The sequence below is a fragment of the Myiozetetes cayanensis genome, unplaced genomic scaffold (assembly GCF_022539395.1).
Source record: "Myiozetetes cayanensis isolate MyiCay16 unplaced genomic scaffold, myiCay2020 scf10, whole genome shotgun sequence".
Taxonomy (NCBI): domain Eukaryota; kingdom Metazoa; phylum Chordata; class Aves; order Passeriformes; family Tyrannidae; genus Myiozetetes; species Myiozetetes cayanensis.
This window is the reverse complement of record NW_026086605.1, coordinates 5,670,001-5,692,500: the sequence shown is the minus strand read 5'-3', so window position 1 is coordinate 5,692,500 and position 22,500 is coordinate 5,670,001. Positions and strand designations below refer to the sequence as shown.

The window sequence follows — 22,500 nt, the reverse complement described above, 5'->3', positions numbered from 1 at the left end:
ATGAAGTACAACCTCCAATTCATCCCTATAAATTAAGCTCACTAACATCAAAATTTCCAACTCATCACGACCTTTGGTTTGAGGTCTTGGCTCAGGATCATCAGTGGTAAAACTAAACCTGGGAGTGCAAAATTGGGTAACAAAACTGAGCATAAATTGGGCAGCTTTGGAGAAATAAAGTGACAAATCCAAACAAGGACCTTGAGTGCCCCTTAGTACAAAAAACCCAGAACCACCATGAAGGAAGTGTGAAAAATGGGCTCTAAAATTAATAATATGTATGTCCTACAAGTTTAGTGTTCATCATCTCAGGGCTCCAACGCACTCCTGTGATGGAAAGGAAAGAAACAAAACATACAAGAGAGCTGGAGAGGGACTTTGGAAAAGGGCCTGGAGAGACAGGACAAGGGGGATGCCTTCCCACTGACAGAGAGCAGGGTTAGATTGGATTTCAGGAAGGAATTCTTCCCTGTGAGGATGGTGAGGCTCTGGCACAGGTTGCCCAGAGAAGCTGGGGCTGCCCCATCCCTGGAAGTGTCCAAGGCCAGGTTGGACGGGGCTTGGAGCAACCTGGATTAGTGGAAGGTGTCCCTGCCCATGGCAGGGGGTGGAATGAGATGATCTTGAAAGTCCCTTCCAACCCAAATCAGTCTGTGATTCTATGAAAGGGGAATAAATCCCTGAATTTTGACAGATCATCTTGTGTAAAACTGATTCTGCAAACTGGACTTTGTTATATTATCTCACAAGCACAGATGTATTTCCTCTATTACACTACTACATCATGTACTATATATTTGGAATTTTATATATATATATATATATATATATATATATATATATTTGGGACTAGAGGATCTAAAAGGTCTCTTCCAAACCAAACCATTCTACTGCCCCACAGCCCAGATGAAATCACTTGCATTCCCCAAGAAGTACATCCACAAAACAATCCTATATCCATCCATGAAATGGGGCAACAGCAAGCCAGGTTATTCAGGAGAAAGGAAGCACTATTTCCCTTCAAACCTGTCACATATAACACTTTGCCCATGCTGGTTCACCACTGGATTATGTCAGCACAGGTATCCTGGTGTCCTCTGGGAAGGCTGATGGCAGAGAAACCAGGCCTGGCAGGGGAGGGAGGCTGGCAAGTACCAGCATCTCTCCTTTAGTTTTCCTTGCTTCACACATAATTGCTTTTTCTCTACAATTCCACTTAGAATTACACCAGTGAGGTGTTTCTACTGTTTCATTTTTTCAGCACGGCCCCAAATATCCACTCCCAAATGCCTCTGGAGCAAGAAATCTGCACCCCCAGTTGCTTTGTGAAGATCCTGTTGCCAAAGATAACCTGCCCTAGAAAATTAATATATGAAACATGCAATGCAAATGTGCTCTACTACGTGAACAAAGTGTCAGATCTTCGCTGGGCTGAAATAGAAACAGCAAACTCTTTAGTTTTCTCTAAGTTTTCTCGTAAATGTGCATGTTCAAAATAATACTCTTTAAATTGCTTAAATGCAATAAAATGGAACTATTTGCTCACTGCACACAAATGAAATCAGTATCAAAGCACTAGTTGGTTTTTTTTTTGTTTGTTTGTATTAATTTATTATTGAATTACAAATACTTAATGTATGAAGGTAACATGCACATAGCACTTTCCAAACGCTAATTCACAGATGATGCAACGTCCTTCCAAGAATGCAGCAGCAGCAAAATAATTCCCAGAATCTTCTGGCTTCGATCTCAAAGTGTGTTTTTTTTTTTTTGTTTTTAAGCAACTACCAAAACAACTGGGAAGAGGTGAAGTGTTATTCCATGGAATCACTCAGCCTCTTGACTGATACTGGTGCCATCACACAGCTCTGCTTAAATGAACTGCAACTGGAATTCCCGAGACCCAAATTATTTAAACAGACATCCTGGAAGCAAACAGAGGAGAAGTCCTACCAGTGACCCCTGATGGGATTTCAGAGATTAGAGGTTGCTCAATTAACAGGCACCCCTAAAATCAGTTTGGAGGAAGTTCTCACAGGTAACCTGCCAGCAGAGGAGAGTCCATAAAAATACAAACAGAAATTTGGGTTATTTGGGGTGTGAGAAGCAGCTGGGGCTGGGGAAACACCCCTGTCCTGCACCTCTTAAACAATGATTTGATTTTCCAAAGCATCTAAAGAATATTGCAGGGATTTTAATACATTCAGAAGGTTAATAATCACACATTTGATGATCCTTGTGGGTCTCTTCCAACTCAGAATATTCAGTGATTCTGTGATTTACCCGTTCTAATAGCCACATTTTTCTAAGTAATTCTGCAGTATCAGGAAAATCCTCTCCGTGCTTCGCAAGCTGCCACAAAAAAGAGGCTGTTCCTCATCCCGTGCCCTCCTGCCAAACCCAATGAAGTCAGCACAGGCACAACATGTTTATACAACATTAAGGGTTCACGTTAAGCTGAAAGCAAGGAGGAAATTTGACTTTCAGATTGACAAATGAAGAGTGTCCGTGTATCCCGGTGTCTGCAACAAAGGAGACCGTTGTGTTCTGGCCCACACGAAGCCGTGTGCGGATCCTTAACAAACCCTCCTCCCTGGAAGGATGGTCAGAGCTAAGGTCACAGCACCCTCCATCTGCATTTCAGATCTTGACTTTTGTTGGCTTTACTATTTCTTTCAGCATTAAATATGAATGATGTTCCCCGAAACATTTGGAACATTAATTATAAGGAAATCAACATATGGAACCGTGCGGCTCTGGTCATTGTTCACCTACGGAACGACAACCAGGAGCTTCCAGCAAAGTGCTAAAATATAAAAGGGCCATGTTCATTCATGTATTGGTCCAAGCTGCAGCACTATAAAGTACATCAAAAGGTGTTAATGGTTTCAATATTTATCTGCTGCAGGGAAGCACTCTAAAAAGAAGACAGAAAAAAATTCCTGCTAATGGCTGTGTCTCTCCATTAAAATGAAAAGCTTAATGCATCTTATAATCAGAGGACAATTTGCAAATCATTAAGAGAAATGTAAAATTCCATTAAAATACAAATCAAGAGTCCCTCACTGGACTAATAATCTTTTTGATATTATTTTGCATTCCACTATTTCTGTTCCCAATATCCAGGCACCACAAATGATCAGTTCTTGAACATGCTATTTACCACAGCCTACTTCTTTAACGAGAGACTGAGAGAAGTATAATCTGCTATTCAGAGCAGGTACTAATGAAGAATTCCATATATTCTGAAATTTAATTAAAACCCCAAAGATTTCAAATTAGATGCAATTTGAAATGCCTGGGGCAGAAATACATGCACTTGCGTGGCAAGGGTATCACGCTGAAAGTTGATACCGTAATTGGTCTTGATGTATTTTTGTGTTGCCAGGCTGAAGCACAGAACTCATAACCATATAAAAATTCTCTGTAGATTACCTGCTCATTGAAAATGCCATCACTCAGGTAGTTCTCTACTAAATTACCATGCTACTAAAATGCACAAAGTGATTCGAAGAGAAGAGTGGCACAGCTGGTCGACGCTGCCAATGAGTTATGCATGCGTCGACGCTGCCTTTTTTCTTAGTAAAATATGCTCAGTTGAATATTAAAATATAATTGGCATTCAACCTAAGTAGCTTAAACCATTTTGTTATCTTCTTTTAAACCGATTTGGCTCCTCCACAGTTATTTTCAAGGATGCGATTCCCAAACTAATGACACCATCACATTCAGCTCGATTTGTACTATTTTACATTTGTCATAAATAGGGACAATTTCTACAGCCTTCTAGGGATGTCCTTTAATACTGGCTCCTCTTGAACATCAAAGGCCCAATTCATGGGGAAAAAAGAAAGAAAGGAAAAAAAGGAGTGTGCCATTTATGTTGTTCTTGCATATTTTACTCAGAGAAGAGTGCAGGATGAAAATTTCTAGTGAAAAGTGTGTTTTTACACTTAAGCAAGTCCTTGTTTTTCCCAGCAAATAAAATGGTCAGGACATGTGGCAAAACATCTTGGAAATGGGTGAGAAAGGGGCATCCTTAGGTCAAGCAGCAGCAAAATATCTATATTACCAATTTTCTTCCCCACAGAGGAATTTATCTATGTGTCCTTAACATAAAGGCTGTTGGAAATGCCACTGTATTGTCATTTTCTGAAAAAAAATTAACATTACTTAGAAACAAGGTGCTCACCATAGTAACAGTTCCATTAAGCACATTTGAAACACTAAACAGGTTAAATGTATATGAGTATTGATGATATTTCCCATCAATAAGGGGTTTTAAGTAAACTTGCCTGAAAGTTCATTAATAAAATGGGTGTGGGAGGCTGTATTTATAAAATCCTTTCCTTTTATCTTGATTGCATGGGGTTTTATTAAGGAGGGGTGCAAAGGTTACGTGGGGCTGCATGTGTGGCAAGCAAGCCAACAAATCAAAGGAAAAATGAATTAAATTAAACTTATTTCTCACAGGTCTGCAATGAGAGCAGGTTGTGAGGTCTGGGTGAAGATGATGAACACACGGCTCTGGATACAAAAAGTAATTTTCCTACACTGGTGGGTTTTTTCCACCTTCAATTCTTACCTTTTTATCTAAATCTCACATACAAGCAGCAATGTCAAAAGTTACTGGGTTGGTCAAAATGTTTCTTAGCTCAGGGTCAACTGATTCCTTTCACTTCAGGGGGAGAAAAGCATCTTATTTTGAACAAATTCACTTTATAAAGAAGCATCACGTGCACGTGGTTTTTACAGCTGCAGTGAAACTGGTCCCACTGCAGCTGCATGTAAAGATATAGATCATATAATCATGGAATGGTTTGGGTTGGAAGGGACCTAAAGAATCACCTTATCCCTGTCAGGTAATCCCAGAATGGTCTGGGTTAAAGCCCATTTCCTTCCACCCCCTGCCACGGGCAGGGATACCTTCCACTAGCCCAGGTTGCTCCAAGCCCCATCCAAGCTGGCCTTGGACACTTCCAGGGATGAGGGAGACACAGCTTCTCTGGGAAATCCATTCCAGTCCCTCACCATTCTCATAGGGAAGAATTTCTCCCCAGTATCCCACCACCAAAACACAAACCCTTCCTTTCTAAACCAAAGCCTCTTTTTGGAATAATTTCAATATCCACATCTCTGCAGCTACTTCAGAGTCATCATGACTTGCTCCCATATCCCCAAATTCTCTGGGAACAAGTAAAAATGTTGCCATTTTACAGATGAACACTGCACTCTTACCTAAAAAACCCTATTTAGATATCTTTTTTATTCTAACTTTGGCCAACCTGTAATAAACATCAAGAACACTGAGAACAAAGAATTATCCTACTGAAAATAATTAATTTAAAAATGAATTTTTTAAAATAAGTGATCTTTTTAGTGCCTTCACCATGACAGGATAGACAAATGGTTCTCCCCACCCCTATTTCTCTTTTAAGGTCACACTTCAGGTAATAGTTACCCTACAAGGCTCCACCAAAACCCCATGAACATCTGCAATCAGTGCTTCCAAAAAGGACATCTGCACCTAAGAGGGCCTGAATTGTCCGACATGGCTTGTATTTGGCAGACAATTTATCCTATAAACAGTGAGCTCTAATTAAAAGACTTAAGATAAACTTAAAAAACTCAGACCTACACGAGCTTCCTCTACAAATGATGGGAATTTTGCTCTGAATTCAACAGCAACTGGGTCAGGAATTTTGTAAATATTTTTGTCCCTAATGCATTTTGTATTGATTTTTTGTTTAGTTTTGTTTTAAAAAACATATAGTTGATAAAAAACAATGGGCCAACTGAGCTGGAAAAGGAATATGAGATATAAAAGTAACTGGGCTGGTTTGGGGGTTTGTTGTTTCCGTTTCTGAAGGTTGGGGAAGATTGATTTCTGTCTGCAGAAAATTGTAGGAAAGTACTGGATTGTAAAAATCCATTAAATATCTCGCAAAACAGTGACTTTCTCCTTATCAAAACTCTTCTCACATGAAATGCTAATAAAAGAAGATGCCAGTCTCTGGAATTTGAATTTTGAGTTGGTAGACAGGAATATGAAAGCTTGTCATCTCTTTGCACTTGAATCTGCCATGTCCAGATATGTGAAGTACGAACCCTTTTGAGCAGATTATTTCATATTTAACGTTTTCTAAAAGCCTAAATGGAAATGTATTTGCATGTCTGATGAAGCTGCAGGGTTGAGAAAGGAAAAGTCAGGAACATTTCTCAACTCTTTTTTTCTTTAGTGAATTGGATCTGTACTACAAAACTAAGAGAATTTCACAAATTGCAGCATAAATCAATGGTAAAAATGACATTTTGGATCTGTGTAGGAAAAGGCAAGTCTTGCCTCCTCCTCAGCAACAATGCAGCTTAAGAACAATATAAATATAAAAAATACAGAGTCATAGAATCTCAGAATGGTTTGGGATGAAAGGATCTTAAACTGCATCTCATTCCATGCCCTGCCATGGGCAGGGACATCTTCCACTAGCCCAGGTTGCTCCAAGCCCCATCCAACCCGGCCTTGGACACTTCCAGGGATGGGGCAGTCACAGCTTCTCTGGACAACCTGTGCCAGGGCCTCACCACCCTCACAGACAAGAATTCTTTTCCAATACCCCATCTCCCCTTTCCCTCTGGCAGTTTATATAACCTGGTGGATTCCCACTTTCCCAGCTGATTTTATTGGATTTTCCATTTTTAATGGAAATGATGGAACTATGGAGAGATGATACAGGGACAGATTGATTCCTGGTCTCTCTGTGGGCTGAGTGTGATGATTTTCCTATTGGGGATGGTTGACATCTGACATTCCTGAGCACTCTCCAACTACTCCTACTTTTCTGATCAGGTTTTTTCATACCTTCTGCCCTTAGAGCCTTGGACCTTCCCCCTCTGCTTCTTAATTCTTGTCTTCTAAAGAATGGTATTTTACCAGCCATTTCTTTCCCACTGAACATGAGCACAGAGTTCCTACACTATTATCCATAAACTGGCACCTGAGGATTCAAGTTTTCCAGCTTTACCTCACAATATCTCAACAAAATCAATGATTTTTATGATTTTTTTAAACTGTAATTTAAAGCAGGGGAAAAGAGATCTGTATTCATTTGAATAATGTAAATGCTTTTCTTATTTAAATAATTTTTATATATAGAAAAGCTCTTTGGCTAAATTGTACATGAGAAAAATTTACTCTCAGGATACAGAGCACACTATAATTAGGGTGAGTAGCACAGCCATTAAAATCACTTTTTAAACATAAGCATTCAGTGGGTATTGAATTTGTCATTTTAGAAGTACACAAATTACCAGCCCCACAATCCTGTGATTTGAGCATTCCAACTACAAAAAAAGAATAAAAAAATACTTTGGCCTTTGCTGAGTTACAGTCAGAAAACACACAAAAAAATCTCCTTTTCTTTCTTAATTTGCTGCAGGATTTTTTTTTTTTTTTAATAGTTTAGAATATGCAAAGCCAGTAAAAGAAAGGTGATACTGTGTACTCCTCCAGGAAGGGTGAAGAGTAATCAAGATGCAGTTAGGGAAGGATTTTCTCCATGGGTGTTTTCCGGAGGGAGAGATCCCAAACCCCTGCAAACCCAGGGAGCACAGATGAGCAGTGTGGGGGTGATGGACAAGTCCAACTCCGTGGAGGTGACACCAGAAAATGAACAGTGTTTTCAGCCCATAACTGGTGTTTGACTGTGTTCACTGTCCTTTGGAAGGGGCTGTGGCAGTTCACCAGCCCACACTGCTCCTGTCTGAGTGTCTGAACAAGGAGGCTCCCAGGAAATCACAGGGTAATTATTGATTACAGGCCTGGGAACGTCACCTTGGAGGGAGAATGGAGGTGCTCCCAGTTCCTTTGAAGACTCTCTGCTCCTATTATGCATGAGATGTTTCATCAATATCCCCTCTTGGATGAATAACATACATCGTGCACAAGAAATTTCAGCTACTAATGGGGTTTGCAAAGCTCATCCCTCTGCTCTCCATCCTCAGGCTGCTCCTCCTGGATCTTTTTGCATAACTTTTCTCTGCCTGTGGCTTGCAAGATGACACAGATGAACATAGAACCATGGAATGGTTTTGGTTAGAAGGGACCTTAAAGACCATCATGTTCCTGCCATGGGCAGGGACAGCTTCCACTATCCCAGGTTGCTCCAAGCCACATCCAAGCTGGCTTTGGACACTTCCAGGGATGGGTCAGCCACAGCTTCTCTGGGCAAACCTATGCCAGGACCTCACCAGCTCACACAGAATTTATTCCCAATATCCCACCTAAATTGCCCCCCAGTTTAGTTTAAAACCATTAGTGCCCTAATGCCACTTCCAGAGCTGCCAAACCCTACTCCCTCACACTGACATGGGAATTCACAGCTCGTTTGTAGGAACAGGGGCACTGAGCCGGTCTGAGGGAAAGGCTCAGCTTTACTTCAGGCCTAGACCCTTCATAGAATGACCTGATGGAGGAACTCCACCCTCAGGAACACAAAAACATGGTTCAGCACAGCTGAAGTACTCATCCTTTGAGGACAGTGGCACGGCACCGCACGGCACACGAGGAGCAGAAGCCCAGGGCTGCTGCTGGTCACAGGGCAAAGGAAAGCTCTTGTGTGTCTCCAATTTCCTCTGCTCTTGCTGCTCTAATGAGCCATCTGGTCTGCAAACACACACCCGCTCCCCGGTGCCGTGGCCACGCTCCCAGCAGCCATCCCCATCGGAAACCACCAGTAAAGGAATGTCAGGGAATTCAGGACCGGCCAATTCACCACTGCCTGCCCCACGTCACCAACCCACAAATCAACCAATCCATGCACAGGCTTCAAAACAATCACAGCATCCATTGTTCTTCCTCATATAAAAAGGGAGATAATGACCAGGACACATTAAGACCAGTTAAACATTTCCCATTAGGAATCTTTGGGGTTTTTTCTGAGGTGTGCCCCTCAGAGAAGTGGGAAAACCTTGTTTAGCTTTACTTAATGAAATTCCATACTGAGCACTGGCCATGACACAGGTTGTTGAAAATTCTGGATCTTCAATTACATTAAAAAAATATATTGGATGCATAGACTAAACTGGACAACCAGTAAAGCGAGAACTCCTGGAAGTGTTGGGAAACCAAACTTCTTGCTCTCTCCAACTCCCTGACAGGAGGGTGGAGCCAGGTGGGGGTTGGGCTCTGCTCCCAGGAAACAAGGCACAGGACAAGAGGAAAAGGCCTCAAGCTGTGCCAGGGGAGCTTTAAATCAGAGATTAAGGAAAATTTCTTCATGGAAAAGTTTGTCCAGCCGTGGCACAGCTGCCCAGGGCAGTGGTGGAGTCACCATTCCTAGAAGTGTTCAAAACCTGTGTGGACAAAGGTTAGTGGTGAACATGGTGGTGGTGGGTTGATGATGGTTGGAGCACTTTTAAGTGTGTTTTCCCCTTTTAACAGCAATTTAGAAAATTAAAGGCACTTCAGAAAAAATTAAGACATAGAACGAACCACTGAAACAGCAAATATAGATTTTTTACAGATTTTTTTAATAGAGTAAATAAAAAGCAGAGTAACTCTAATTTCTGAATTTGCAGATGTCTCTGCTCTTTGCTATCTTAGAGGTGACTGTCATGACCTTTCTCTCCTCAAGAAACTATGTCCTAACAGCTAAAAAAAAAAATCAACCTAAAAGCAGCTGCAGAGAACTGACCATGAATTGAGAAATGCTTCATCACAAAACACTTCACACTATTTTTGCTAAATGAGGAACCTCTTTAGTGTGTTTGATGTGAGCAAAACCTTCCTCAAGCAAAACCGTCCTCAAGTGATGTTAGTACAGAAAAATAAAATAAAATTCAATATAAGCACTGATTAGAAAGAAATTAGTCAGTGCTGATCACAAAAGTTCTTTAGGATGGGACTCAAATCACCAAATATCAAAGAACCACACTGTAAATGGTTATATTTAGAGGGAAGGGGGGGAAAGGAGGGCCAAAGGTTTCAGTGATCATGGAATGACAGAAGCCCAGACTGGTTTGGGTTGGAAGGGACCTTAAAGCCCATCCAGTTCCAGCCCCTGCAATGGGCAGGGACCCCTTCCACTATCTCAGATTGCTCAGGGCCCTGTGAGTCACTGAAGAGCTGCTGATGAACAGAGATGTAAGAAAAGCAATGTGATGAGAAAAAGCCTTCTTGGCTTTGGATCCTCATGATCTCATTTATGTGTATTCTGCATTTTTAAGTGCCTGGAGAAATGAGTAGGCACTTTCAAATGTAAATGTGAAAAAGTAAATAAATACCAAATTCCTAATTTAGCAGAACTGCAATTCTGACATGCAGATAAACTGAAATGCAACCCATCATACTTTGATTTTTACCTTACCTTTCTCCTACTTAACTTTTAAAATTAGTTTCTACAAATTTTTGACATCTATTTCCACATTCCTTCCAATACAGTTTGGTTATTTTTTTTTCTATTTTATGAAAGCATTACTAGGAGAAAACAAGAAAAGAACAGAAATGCTCTCACATCGTTGTGATTTGAGCCAATTAATTCTCTGTTAGTGTTTCCATTACCTCCGTGCCTTCCCCCAATAAAACACACACACCTGGTCCCAGTCCAAGAACAAATAACTGAACTAAATTAGAAAAACCTGAATCTGTACATGTTAAAATGAGAAAACTGCCCTCCAGCCCCTCCCCAGGACCCAAATTGTGTCAAACCTCCTGAGGACCAGCCTGGACAGTGGGACCACCAGTCTCATCCCTCACAAAGCCACAGGTGCTGCAGAGACCTGGTGTTTATGCTCATGGCCACCACTCACATTCCACCCCAACCCTGCCACAGCTTTTGGCTGGGTTTTGTTCTTGGACAGTGATGAAGAGCTTTCCCTTCTCCTCCCAGAATTCAAGGGTGATCATTTCTTTCCCTCTAGAAGCTTCCTATTAACAAATAAACTTATTTTTTTCAGTGTTGCCTGCACAGGAAGGTTGTTGGGATGGCCCAAAGTCTCCTACAAAGTCAAGTCAAACCTCTCAGGGTTAAACCCCAAACCAGCAGCTAAAACATCAACAGCAGTGCTTAGACCAAGGAATTTCATTCACCAAGCTAAAAAGAATTCAGTAGCCCATTTAGGAAAATTAATGAAAGTAAAAGCCTTACTTTAAATGTTTTATAATCTTCTGGTGGATAATCAGGGAAGCAGAATTCCCCAGATGTTCAGAGATGGAAGGAGAAGCAGCAGTAACTATTTCCCACCCGGCTTTGCCCGTTTTCACATTCACCCCAATGCTAAAGTTTTCACAACATGGCATTTAATTTCATCCCAGCTAATAAAAAATTCCTCAGTACCATCCTGGAATTTGAAGAATTCCTCACACTGAGGAATTTTCGTACCATGGAAGAGAAAGTACAGAAGATCCTCATGAAAACAAAGGAGCTGTGCAAAGCTCATGAAAAGTGAGACTCGCTTATTCACTGGGAAAGGATGATATTCATGGGCAGACAAGAAGACACTGCAAAAGTCAGACTTCTGTAATAATTATTACTAATTTTTTTCAAAAATAATGGGATCTATTTAATTTCAAGTGATTGATTTCTGTTATGAGGTCTTGGGGAACACAGTAAATGGAGGATGGTAAGGACAATTTTTTCCTCAGGTCCTGTTTTTATCTAAATACAAAAATAGAACAACTTCTTGGTAAAAATTGTTTCTGTTAAAAAATACCAACACATTTTTTATTATAACTTTGAGGAATAAAAACACAGCTAACTTATGAAACCTATCACTGACTGCTTCTATGGCCCATGTTTATTGACATGAACGTAGAACCACAGAATCACAGAACTGTTTAGGTTGGAAAAGCCCTCTCAGACCATCAAGTCCAACCACCCACCAGCACTGCCGAGGCCACCACTAACCCATGTCCCCAGGTGCCATGTCCACACAGCTTTTAAATCCCTCCAGCGATGAGGACTCCACCCCTGCCCTGGCCAGCTGTTCTAGGACTGGACAACCTTTTCCATGAAGGAATTTTCCCTAATATTCAACCTATACCTCTCCTGGCACTACTTGAGGATGTTTCTCCTTGTCCTGTGCCTTGTTCCCTGGGAGCAGAGCCTGATCCCCACCTGGCTCCACCCTCCTGTCAGGGAGTTGGAGACAGCAATGTCAAAGCCTCAACCCCTCTTCTGCTGGTCAGAAGCTACTGTAAGTGAACAACCATGTCACTGAGGAGCTCACAACCCTTCAGATGTGTTCATATTCCAACCTTTCAGCCAGCACGTGTCGACAGCTGAACCACATCATCTTTGTGTGGTTGATGGGAGATGGGAGAGAGCACTCCTGGATGATGGGAATGGGGAAGGGATGGGTGTCCCGTGGCACTGACCTTGCTGGAGCAGTGGGTGGTGGAAGGCTGGCACGGGAAGGCTCGCTATGGTGGTTGGCTCACAGAAATAAGCTCTCAGCCAGGCTGTGCACTGTTCCAGCGGCTCTGGCATCTCCTCTGCTCCCTCATACACTTCACAGGCAGCCGAGGCCTCTGCCCTGATGGGAGAGATAGAAAAGCAAAATTAGAATAATAAAAATTGCAACCTGATCTAGTGGAAGGTGTCCCTGCTCATGGCAGGGGGTGGAATGAGACAGTCTTGAAGGTCCCTTCCAACCCAAACCATTCTGGCATTCTGTGAAAAAAATGAATGTTCACATTCTGTAAATCAGCAGAATAAAAACCTCAAAACATTTAATCTGGAGTCAGACTCCAGCTACTTTTTGTTCAGATAAAGGTGACAGAATTCCTCACAGCAGTAACAAAAATGCACACTCATCATCTCTAGAAATGCAACAACGACACAACGTTAGGTACACCTGTAAAAAAATCCATGGAAGACTGGCATGAAGAAAATGTTGTGTGTGAATAGGAAATGTCAGAGAGCAAGAAGACCACCCAAACCCACGGTGGATGACACATCCTTGTGCTTCCATGGAGGCTCCTCCTCCATGTCCCCCAGGGGCACAGTCCCTTCTCCCCAGGGACTATCCCTGGGGAAAGGAGGAAAGGAAGCAGCTTTCTGCTGCTCCTGTGCCTTCCTCTGCCCCGCTTCCTTCCAGCAACGTGGCAGGTCTCTGCTTTCCTCCCCTGATTGAATTGGAAGGAAGCAATTGAGAATTCATTTGATTTTCAATGGCAGCTCCTGCTTGCAGGGTCTGAAGAGCGAAGCGAGCAAACAGAAAGCACCTGTAAATAAAAATGTGCATCTTCCCTTGCTCCTTTTTTGCTTCTTCCCCTCTGGAAGAGCGACGTGTGTATGAGAGCGATGCAAATGTGAACACTGTGCTGTTGCACATCTCCAGCTGTGTTTCCCAAGCTGCACATTTTCAGGGATGCAGAGCAGTGCTGGGAAAGAGGTGGTGATGCTCCCCTGGTGCTTCCAAGGCTGTGATGTGGTGGGGATGTCTCCAAACTGCAGGAGTCCGGGGTACCAATAAACAAACAGCCCATCAGTAATGCGTCCCTGAGAAGTGATGGAGACAACATCAAGGGTGATGGCCAAAACAGCAATCACTGTCAGCAATCTTCTCATATCCAGAAAATTCAGCATCACTGATGAGCCATCCAAAGGCTTTCTGATTCTTGCAGCTTTTTTTCCCAGGTGGAGCCAGAAGTTCCTCAACTGCAGAGCCTTCTGAGGAGAGGCTGGATGTGTCACAAAGCAGGAGAAAGGAGAGAAAATTGCAGAAATATTGAAATACATGTGAACCTGAGACAACAGAAAAGCAGAGGAACTGTGCCACCCAGTTGTGGGGAAAGAGCAAACCACACCCAATTTCCAGCACATCGCCAGGGAGCGGAAATATTTTGTGAGACCCCTCTGAGCAAAAAGCCAAAGCAAACGAAACGACTGATGTTCCAGTAATGGTATCAAAGGCACCTGCTCTGCCTTTGCCACGAGGCACCTCTGAGAAGAGACTGAGTGTCTTCCCACTCCTGATGCACAACAGCCCATGGAGCCGGAGCGACAGGATGTCAGCGGGATCAGCGGCAGCCCCGGCGCTGCCTCCGGACAGGATAAATGATGTGCCGGTAGGAGCCGGGTCAGGGTTGCTCTCAGAAGCGAAGCCCTCACTTGCTTGGTGCCTGATCAAACGGCCCTGCCATGTCCCCCAGCCCCAACTCACTTTCTGATTAATTGTTAACCACATAATTACTGATGAGGAAGTGGCAGAGAAGGGGAGGGACACAGAGATGGACAATTAAAACACTCTGGTCACACCAGAATCCATGGTTTGGAGCAGAGGCAAAACAACACTGAAGAATCAGGTTTGGATCCAGTTTGTTAGGAATTAAGTGCAATTTTATTTCTCCTTTTCCATTTATTTATCAAATTAATGCTTTTGATTTTTCTTTTTGTGTGTGAAGTAGGACCAAATTGCTTTATAAAGCTGATGTCTAAAGCTTATGCTATTTTAATAATTAATAATCTTTCTCCTAAAAAAAAAGGTATGAGAATCCAAGAATCCAAGTATAAAATTTTTTACATAAAACCCCCCAATATGGACTCAAACCAAGCTTTCAACACAAGGGATAATCCATTATTCCACATAGATACAACACAGCAAAATATGGCTCCATTTTACCATGGACTGCTGGAGCTACGACAAAATAATGATGACAGAATATAATGATAACGCCTCTGAAACCTCCATGAGAAGTTGGGAGACTTTTCTGCTCCATTTATCCAGAAGAGCATGGAAAGCGCTCAAAACTACAGTCGCCTTATGTTTTTCACATCATCTTGTTTCACATTCTCAGGAGTCTGGAAATGATTTGGACTGTAATGTCATCATAAAACTGAACGACTCCGTCTCCTTGGAGCTCCGTGAGCAGCAGCCCCAGGAGCTGCCAGACAGGGACCAACCCAACAGGTCCAAAACAACATCATTCGCCCCCAAACCAGTTTGGGAGCAGCTCTGGGGAGACTCTGGAGGCCCTTTCCAGTGCCTAAAAGTATGCAGAGAACAGCAGAGGGACTTGGGACAAGGGCCTGGAGAGACAGGACAAGGGGGAATGGCTTCCCACTGCCAGAGGGCAGGGTTAGATGGGATATTGGGAAGGAATTCTTGGCTGTGAGGGTGGTGAGGCACTGGCACAGGTTGCCCAGAGAAGCTGGGGCTGCCCCATCCCTGGAAGTGTCCAAGGCCAGGTTGGACATGGCTTGCACAACCTGGGCTAGTGGAAGGTGCCCCTGCCCATGGCAGGATGGGCTTTAAGGTCCCTTCCAACTCAAACCATTACACACACATTCCTCACCTCTACCAGGTGTTCCCTGGTAGGGCTGTTTGGATAACATTCATTTTTTTAATTTGCCTTTTTTTTTTTTTTTTAATTACTGCTTTTAATAGCAGTGTCGTGTCACTGCTGAACATCTTCAGATGTTTTTGGTGGGACCATTCTCCTAGCAGTTCAAAAACAGACACTTTCCCAACACCTGCCACCTCTATGGCCATGTCCACCTCAGCCAAGAAAGCAAACCCTTTGCACAGTGAAAATGAATTTCCTTCCAAGAATGCACTGACTCCTTTTCCTGTAGGATACAAACTCCACTTGCGAACATACACACCAAGAGCTTCAAATTGGCAGGGAGTTAAAAAAAATAAAAACCCTTCATATTAATTTTGCTTGGCTAGAGATGGTAACAGCTATTCTTGGGAATTTGACAGCATTAATAAAGAAAAAGAACCAACACAGCTTATGCATGGGTGTCTTCTGCTGGCCCTCCTCCCACTCCTGCCCTTCCCTCCTCCCCTTTCCCATTCCAAACCTGAATAGCAGGACTCCTACAAAATGCATTAAAAATCCAACTGAAAACACCAGCTGCCTTTTAAAGGATTTTCTCAGGCTTCAAAGCCATTTTTTGATCCAACTAAACCATACATTTGTTTGAAAAGCAAAGTCAAAGTGGTCTCAAAACAGGAAAAGGGAGCAGAATAGTTACATCATGGGAAATATCCCCCCCTGTAGGAAATTCTTCTGCTCAGTATTAGACTTCTTGGAAGGTTTCTGAACGCTCCGCTCCATGCATGGATTCCTGAGCATCTCTACTGTCAAGATGGACAGGAAAAAGTTCAAAATTCGGGAAAATACCCATCTAAGAGTCATATTAACTACTTGTGCCTAAACTTTAGCAATGAAAAAAAAAAAAAGGAGCTTTTCTTAATGTCTTTGATGATCCCCAAGGAAAGGACTTGCTCTCGGTCACAGAAGCACCAGCACACAGGGTGGTGGCCAAAGTGGCCACTCATTATGTTTTACCTATGGAAAGCTCATGTCTTAAACCTTCAAAAAGATGTAATATTATACAGGAAAATAAAATCATCATATTCATCTAAAAAGAAAAAAAAAACCCTCCAATATATAAAAAATCCACCTGCTTTATTTTTTGCCCCAAAGAATATAATTTTCTTTCCTAAAGTACCAACACCTTTTTCTCAAATGGGGATAGAATGATTCCATAAATAAAGAACAGGAAGCATTTATTTAAAATGCACCAGTCTTATTTAAATCACTTCCACTTTCATCAGAGACTGTCACTGCACTTGTTTTCACTAGTGAATTGTGTTGGGTACTGCCTGACCTCTCAAAAAATTCAACCAGAAGGTTTTTGCATTTTCACCTGGTCAACAAGTATTTTATGTTATTATTTAATTTTATTGCGTTATTTGATTGCATTATTTTATATTTTTTACTTTATTTTATTTTATTTAGCACAGAATTCTTTTGTTTGCATTAATGTGGCAGCCTCTAACATGTCAGCAGTGAGTTACATGTCTGCCTTAACTTTTTGGTTAATGCAAATGAGTCAGTTAAATGGATGCTCATCTGCACAAGAGCAACTCACCTTCACAGCTTTACAGTGTGATGCTTTCATTAAAGCTCCAAACTCCTCCAACAGAAAAAAAAAAAAAAAAAAAGCTTGTTTTAAGCTACAAGAAGACATCTAAAATATATATGTATTTTTCTAAAGGTGGGTGCCTCTCACAAAGAGGCTTTTTTCCAGGCCAGGGAACCACTGCTGCTGATCAGATCTCCAGCCTGTGGTGGTGAAGTCCAAGAGTGCCGTAAGATCATTCCCGACATGGGAATCCACCAGAGCCCAGGAGCAGCCCTGCTGCTCCAGTTTTCCCACCCAACAGCTATTCCATACCATTCCTATTGCAATCCCATGTCTCTCTTTCCATTACAGCCCTTTGTAAAGCCTGAACACGCCAGGGAAGCCAGCTGGCTCCTGTGCTTGTGCAGCTGAGAGGTGTCTTCCCAAGGCTCCATCCCGGCCGTGTTTCTTCTGTGACTTCTCATGTTTGCACGGGATGAAATGAAGGAAAAGATGGTTTTAGCAGAGCGGGAGAAAAGCAGAAACACCACCTGTTTCAGTTTAATGGGCTCCTTCCAAACCACTTGCCAAGAACTGGAAGTTTCTACCGCCCTTCCAAAATAAACATGTAAGCAGCAGATTGGCTTCAGGATCATCCCAAATAGTTTAACCATGATGAAAATCAGAGAAATGCTGGGAGAAGCCATGCTTTAAATGGGGTAGGATTTTAATTATTTATTTCTCAGCTACTTTTTGCCTCAGTCCTTAATAAATCTTAACAGAAACAAGATGGACCTTAAGCTGCGTTGAAAGGCAGAGAAAATATCACAGCAGCTCTGCTGGCACGTTCTTTGGGGTGAAGCCAAGAGCTGGCAGCTTCCTTAGGATAAATATCATGAGGATGTTGTATCAGCTCCCATAACATAAAGTATCTGTATATTTATAAAATATTTGTGTACATTAAATATAATCAATTGGTTGAACACAACATCCAAAGCTCATTTCCACTGCCTGGAGCCACGCACACCTGAGGATTTTATCCCTGGAAAACTACCTCACTTCCAGGGCTTTGCCCAAGAAGAGATTTATAACTGAGGAAGTGAAAAGTCCCTTTATTTCAAATTGGTTAAGAAATAAACCAAAAAAGTTCAATTAGCAAATAAAAAATCAGAGCTCCTCCTATCCTGCAGTCACCTACTGGTACATATGGGCAGACTTGGATTAAATGATGAATTTTTTTTCTTTTTGTAATTTTTTAATGTTTCAATTTTGTAATTTTTCATTTTGCAATTTTTTGGAGCAATTTTTGCAATTTTTGTTAATAATGTAATTACTACAAAAATAGGGCTTCTAAATCAGAGTAAACTTTTACATTTGCAGGAGAACTCCCTGTTGATCCTCTAGGACCTGAGTGGTAACTCTTGCCATAAACAGGCGTGAGGAGGAAGTATAATTTAAAAGAGTATTTTTTTTAAATGGCATCTTTTTGTTTGATCAGCAAGTGATCAAATGATGACAACTCTCCACACAACCCTCAGACATGTGAATTCACCCTAAGTAGGGCCTGTATAAAAAGTTGCACTGTCTTTTTCTTATAATCACATAGATCTGTACTTAGCAAATCATTTTTCTCTTAGAGAAATAGCTGGTGTGTTACTCTTCAAATAGAAGAATCAGTAATGATTAGCAAACCAAAATTAACATTAAAATGAGACTTGCTGATGTGGCATTATTTGTTCCATATAAACACAGAGTTAGCTGACATTTTTACTGAAGCCTTTATTGTGAAATTAACGGAAAATGTATTTTATCCACCCCTAAATGTCATTTAAATAGCCTTTCTTTGATAGATGAAGGCTAAAGGCCACCCCAAAACTGCAGCTGAATTATCTGGTCTCTAATGATTCCGAAACGATTACGGGATGCAGAGCAATCTCGTTAAATTTTATTCCAAAGCTTACTACACTTGTGTTTTCTCTTATTTTTCTATCAATGAAGCCCAGGAGGTTTAAGAACAATTCATTATGTATGAGACCCAACTTACAGTGCTTGACTGTTGATTAATGGCAAAGTTTGCTGTGTGTACATTTGCAACATTAGATACATACAATATGCTAACTTATTCTTCCACCGAACCTAATTATTTACCAAAATGACTACTTGAGACTACAATTTATTAAATGCATGCATCCAGTCTCGATTTGGCCCCAAAAGACAGCCTGGAATGAAGATCTTTTACTTGATGTGACAACTTCTAGAAACAATGTTATTAATATTGTAAATGTGGGAAATAAAGAGTTCAAATAGCCGGGTGGCTCTGTTGCATTTCTTCCCCGCAACTGAATCAATGAACAAAGCAGCTTTTTAGGTTTAAAATTCATGGAGAAGCACATCCTGACATAGTTTAATTTAGCTTCTTATAAATGAAGTGTCTGTATGATGGGAGGGAGAGATTAAAAAAAGGGTGAGAGCTGCAATAAACACAATAACCCCCCAATTCGCGTGGAACAGCCCTGACGCCGCTGATTTTAAGACCAATTAAGAACAAATTGATGCATTTAGGGAAGAGCACAACAACTCAGGACTAAGACTTACTCCTTGTCATACAACCTGTGCAATATTTTCTCTATTCTGTTTTTATCTGTTATCAAAGATGCAAATTCTTCTGGATCTGATCAGCCAGAAATTCTGCATCCTGTCTTTCAACCCTGGAAAAGAAGCATCTGCACAAAGATTTGGGCATTTTATACAAACGCCAAATAAATAATAATAAACAATAAAATAAATATAAATATAAATAATAAATTAAATATATTAATATACAAAACTATAAAATGAATAAATAATCAATAAAGACACCTCTTGAGTAACATACAAAGATATCCAAATGGCCTCATTTTTCCCCTCAATTTTTGCAATTAATGATGTTAAATTTGGGGACCAATCTGGGGTTGCCCAAGCCCACGATGCCTGAAAAGCTGCTGCCTGCTTATCCTGTACGTACCAGCAAACATTTCAAAGCAGGGAGTGAGACTCCTGTCTTCACATGCCAAGATAAGGAAAATCAATGTCAATGCCCAAAAGACTCAAGTGATAGCACTGAAGGTCATTAAATGCTACTCACTGCCCTGTACCATTAAAGTTTTGATTGGAATCCCATATAGGGAGACACAGATTCCAAACAAGATCTTGCCCTGGGAGATGGTACTGTGAGACCACGGAGGGACTGGGGACTGGAGAGACTTCCCAAGGAACATAAGGAACATGTCCAAGGAAAACAATGCTCTGTGTGTGTGTGTGTGTGTGCGGTCTTGGCTTATTTTTCCTGAATATATTTATTGTGTTTTCAGAGAAGTGAATCTCATTATGGATAAAGGTCAGCTTTAATGTTCTGCCCTTTTTCTACCTTGGTCACCACCCATCCTCCTGAACTCACCTGGTTTGGACCATCCCAGTACTTGCTGTCTGACCTCACTGCTCTACAGCAGATTTCATGGTCCACCTCCATGCTGGTCACCAATTCCAGGACTGCCTCCTTCCTGTTTCCCACCCACATCTTTTCCAGACTAGCTCCTGTTCTCTCCAGATTTCATTCTGCACGTTTCCACCCCACCTCTGCTTTCAGGAATCATTCAGGTCAAGAAAACCCCAGTTAGTTCTGGAGCTCATCAGCACTGTAAGGTTGTTTCTCCTTTGTGCTCAGCCCCACAACTAGCCCAGAGACCTTCCCCAGAGACCCACCCCCCTCCACGAATGAAACTCTTCAAAGACCTGCAGCTGGGCCCTATTGAGAGAACAAAAATACTCTGAGTATCAGAGTATTTATATTCATAAATATTTCTGTTTCAAATCAGTGGGTTTGGCAGCAGAACAACTGGAAAATTTGTCGAAAAGACAAAACCCTCTGATTTCTGTGTATCTTCTTGTTGCAAAGGACCACCCTGTTCTAGATTGACAATATAGGAGATCAAGCACAAGCCCAAAAGCCCCTGAACAAGCAACAAATAAGCAGATGCTTCACATTAAATGCTTTAAAACAGGAAGCAAAAACTGAGCCAAGTTCCAAGCGGCAGCACACTCGAGATGTTCGGCAACATTAAGCAAAGGTGATATCATCAGTTCTAGCTATAATTAGGTTAAAAAGAAAGTCAGTTAATTTTAGCACTTACAAGAAATTGTTACAAAACATTTTTTCTTATATAAAAGAACTCTCCCATCAGACCTGCGAGGTCGGTTTTATCACAGGCAATTAACTGTGTTAGGGCTGGCTGCAGGGGACCCTGAAACCACACACCACATTCCCTTTGCTTCTCCACTATCTCCTCTGGTTTGGGGTATTCACCATAATCCCCCAGCTCAGGGCAACTGCCACGTAGCATCACTTCTTACACAAACCCACCACCCCTATCCAGAACCCTGCCTTGCAGTGATAGCCCAGTTGCTAACTGGTATCTGAAGTAAAACTTACTTTTTTCCACATATCTCAGATAGATATAATCCCAATTATGCATGGATTTAAAAAAAAAAAAAGTCCAAAACCTAAGGGAGTTAAAATACACATTACAACCCTTCTGCTGCAAGGCCCAGGTCTCTGAGCTGGTGCACGGGGACACTGAAGGACAAAAACTTAAGGCTGAATTATTGGAACTGGGCCCTGACTTTGGATGTCCACCTTGACGTGCGTCAGTGCATGAATTCCAGATGACAGTGAGCACCAAGAATTATAACCAACAGCACCTGCAGATACTCCAGCCTATTAAAATGAATTAAGATACAGATAAATCAGGAACCTCTTAAGAATTCAACTCATCAGGACGTTTTTCAGAGCAAGTTCCCGGTGCGGGTATAATGAAGTCTGTGCCCTCTGAGCATCTGTTTGGGCCAACTCTGGGCTCACCTGATGCCTGACACGCAGCATCTCCATCAGGGCAGACTGGCCAAGGACCTGACGTGCACAACCGGAGGAAGATGAAAGTGTGTGGTGCAGTGACACACTGGAAAGAAGGGATGGGGTATCCAGAGGGACCTGGACAGGCTGGAGAGGTGGGGCTGTGCCAGCCTCAGGAGGCTCAGCAATGCCAAGTGCAAGGTCCTGCTCCTGGGTTGGAGAAAACCTGAACTCAGTGGGTGGAGAATGGATTGAGAGCCGCCCTGAGGAGAAGAACTTGGGCTGCTGGTGGATGAGAAGCTCAACATGACTCAACAATATGCACTTGCAGTCCAAAACCCCCTGTGGCCTGGGCTCATCCCCTCGAGGGGCGAGATTCTGCCCCCCTGCCCCTCTTAGGTGAGACCCCACCTGCAGAGCTGCCTCCAGCTCTGGGGCCCAGCACAGGAAGGGACATGGAGCTGCTGGAGTGAGTCCAAAGGAGGCCACACAGATGCTACAAGGGCTGGAGCCCCTCTGCTCTGGAGGCAGGGTGGGAGAGCTGAGTGTTCACCTGGAGAAGGCTCTGGGCAGGCATTAGAGCACCTCAGAAAAACTAACACATGCCAAATGCAACAGTTAATAGATACACAGTCTGCAAGGCTTTTCTGCAGGGCTTTGAGATTGTCGCCCATGTGTTTTGGCAGGATTATTTCCCAAAATGGCATTACCCAGTGAAGAATGGGCTTTACCTCTTGCCAATCCGACCTCAAGCCC

At 42.2% G+C, this 22,500-nt stretch overlaps 1 protein-coding gene across 1 annotated transcript in view; it reads right to left on the bottom strand.

Moving 5' to 3' along the window:
* MGMT (O-6-methylguanine-DNA methyltransferase) overlaps positions 1 to 22,500 on the bottom strand; it is a 147,987-nt gene that overhangs the window by 19,230 nt on the left and 106,257 nt on the right. The window contains exon 6 of the mRNA XM_050340826.1: positions 12,374 to 12,531. Coding sequence (XP_050196783.1) covers positions 12,374 to 12,531 — 158 coding nt within the window. The remainder of the gene's footprint in view (positions 1 to 12,373; positions 12,532 to 22,500) is intronic.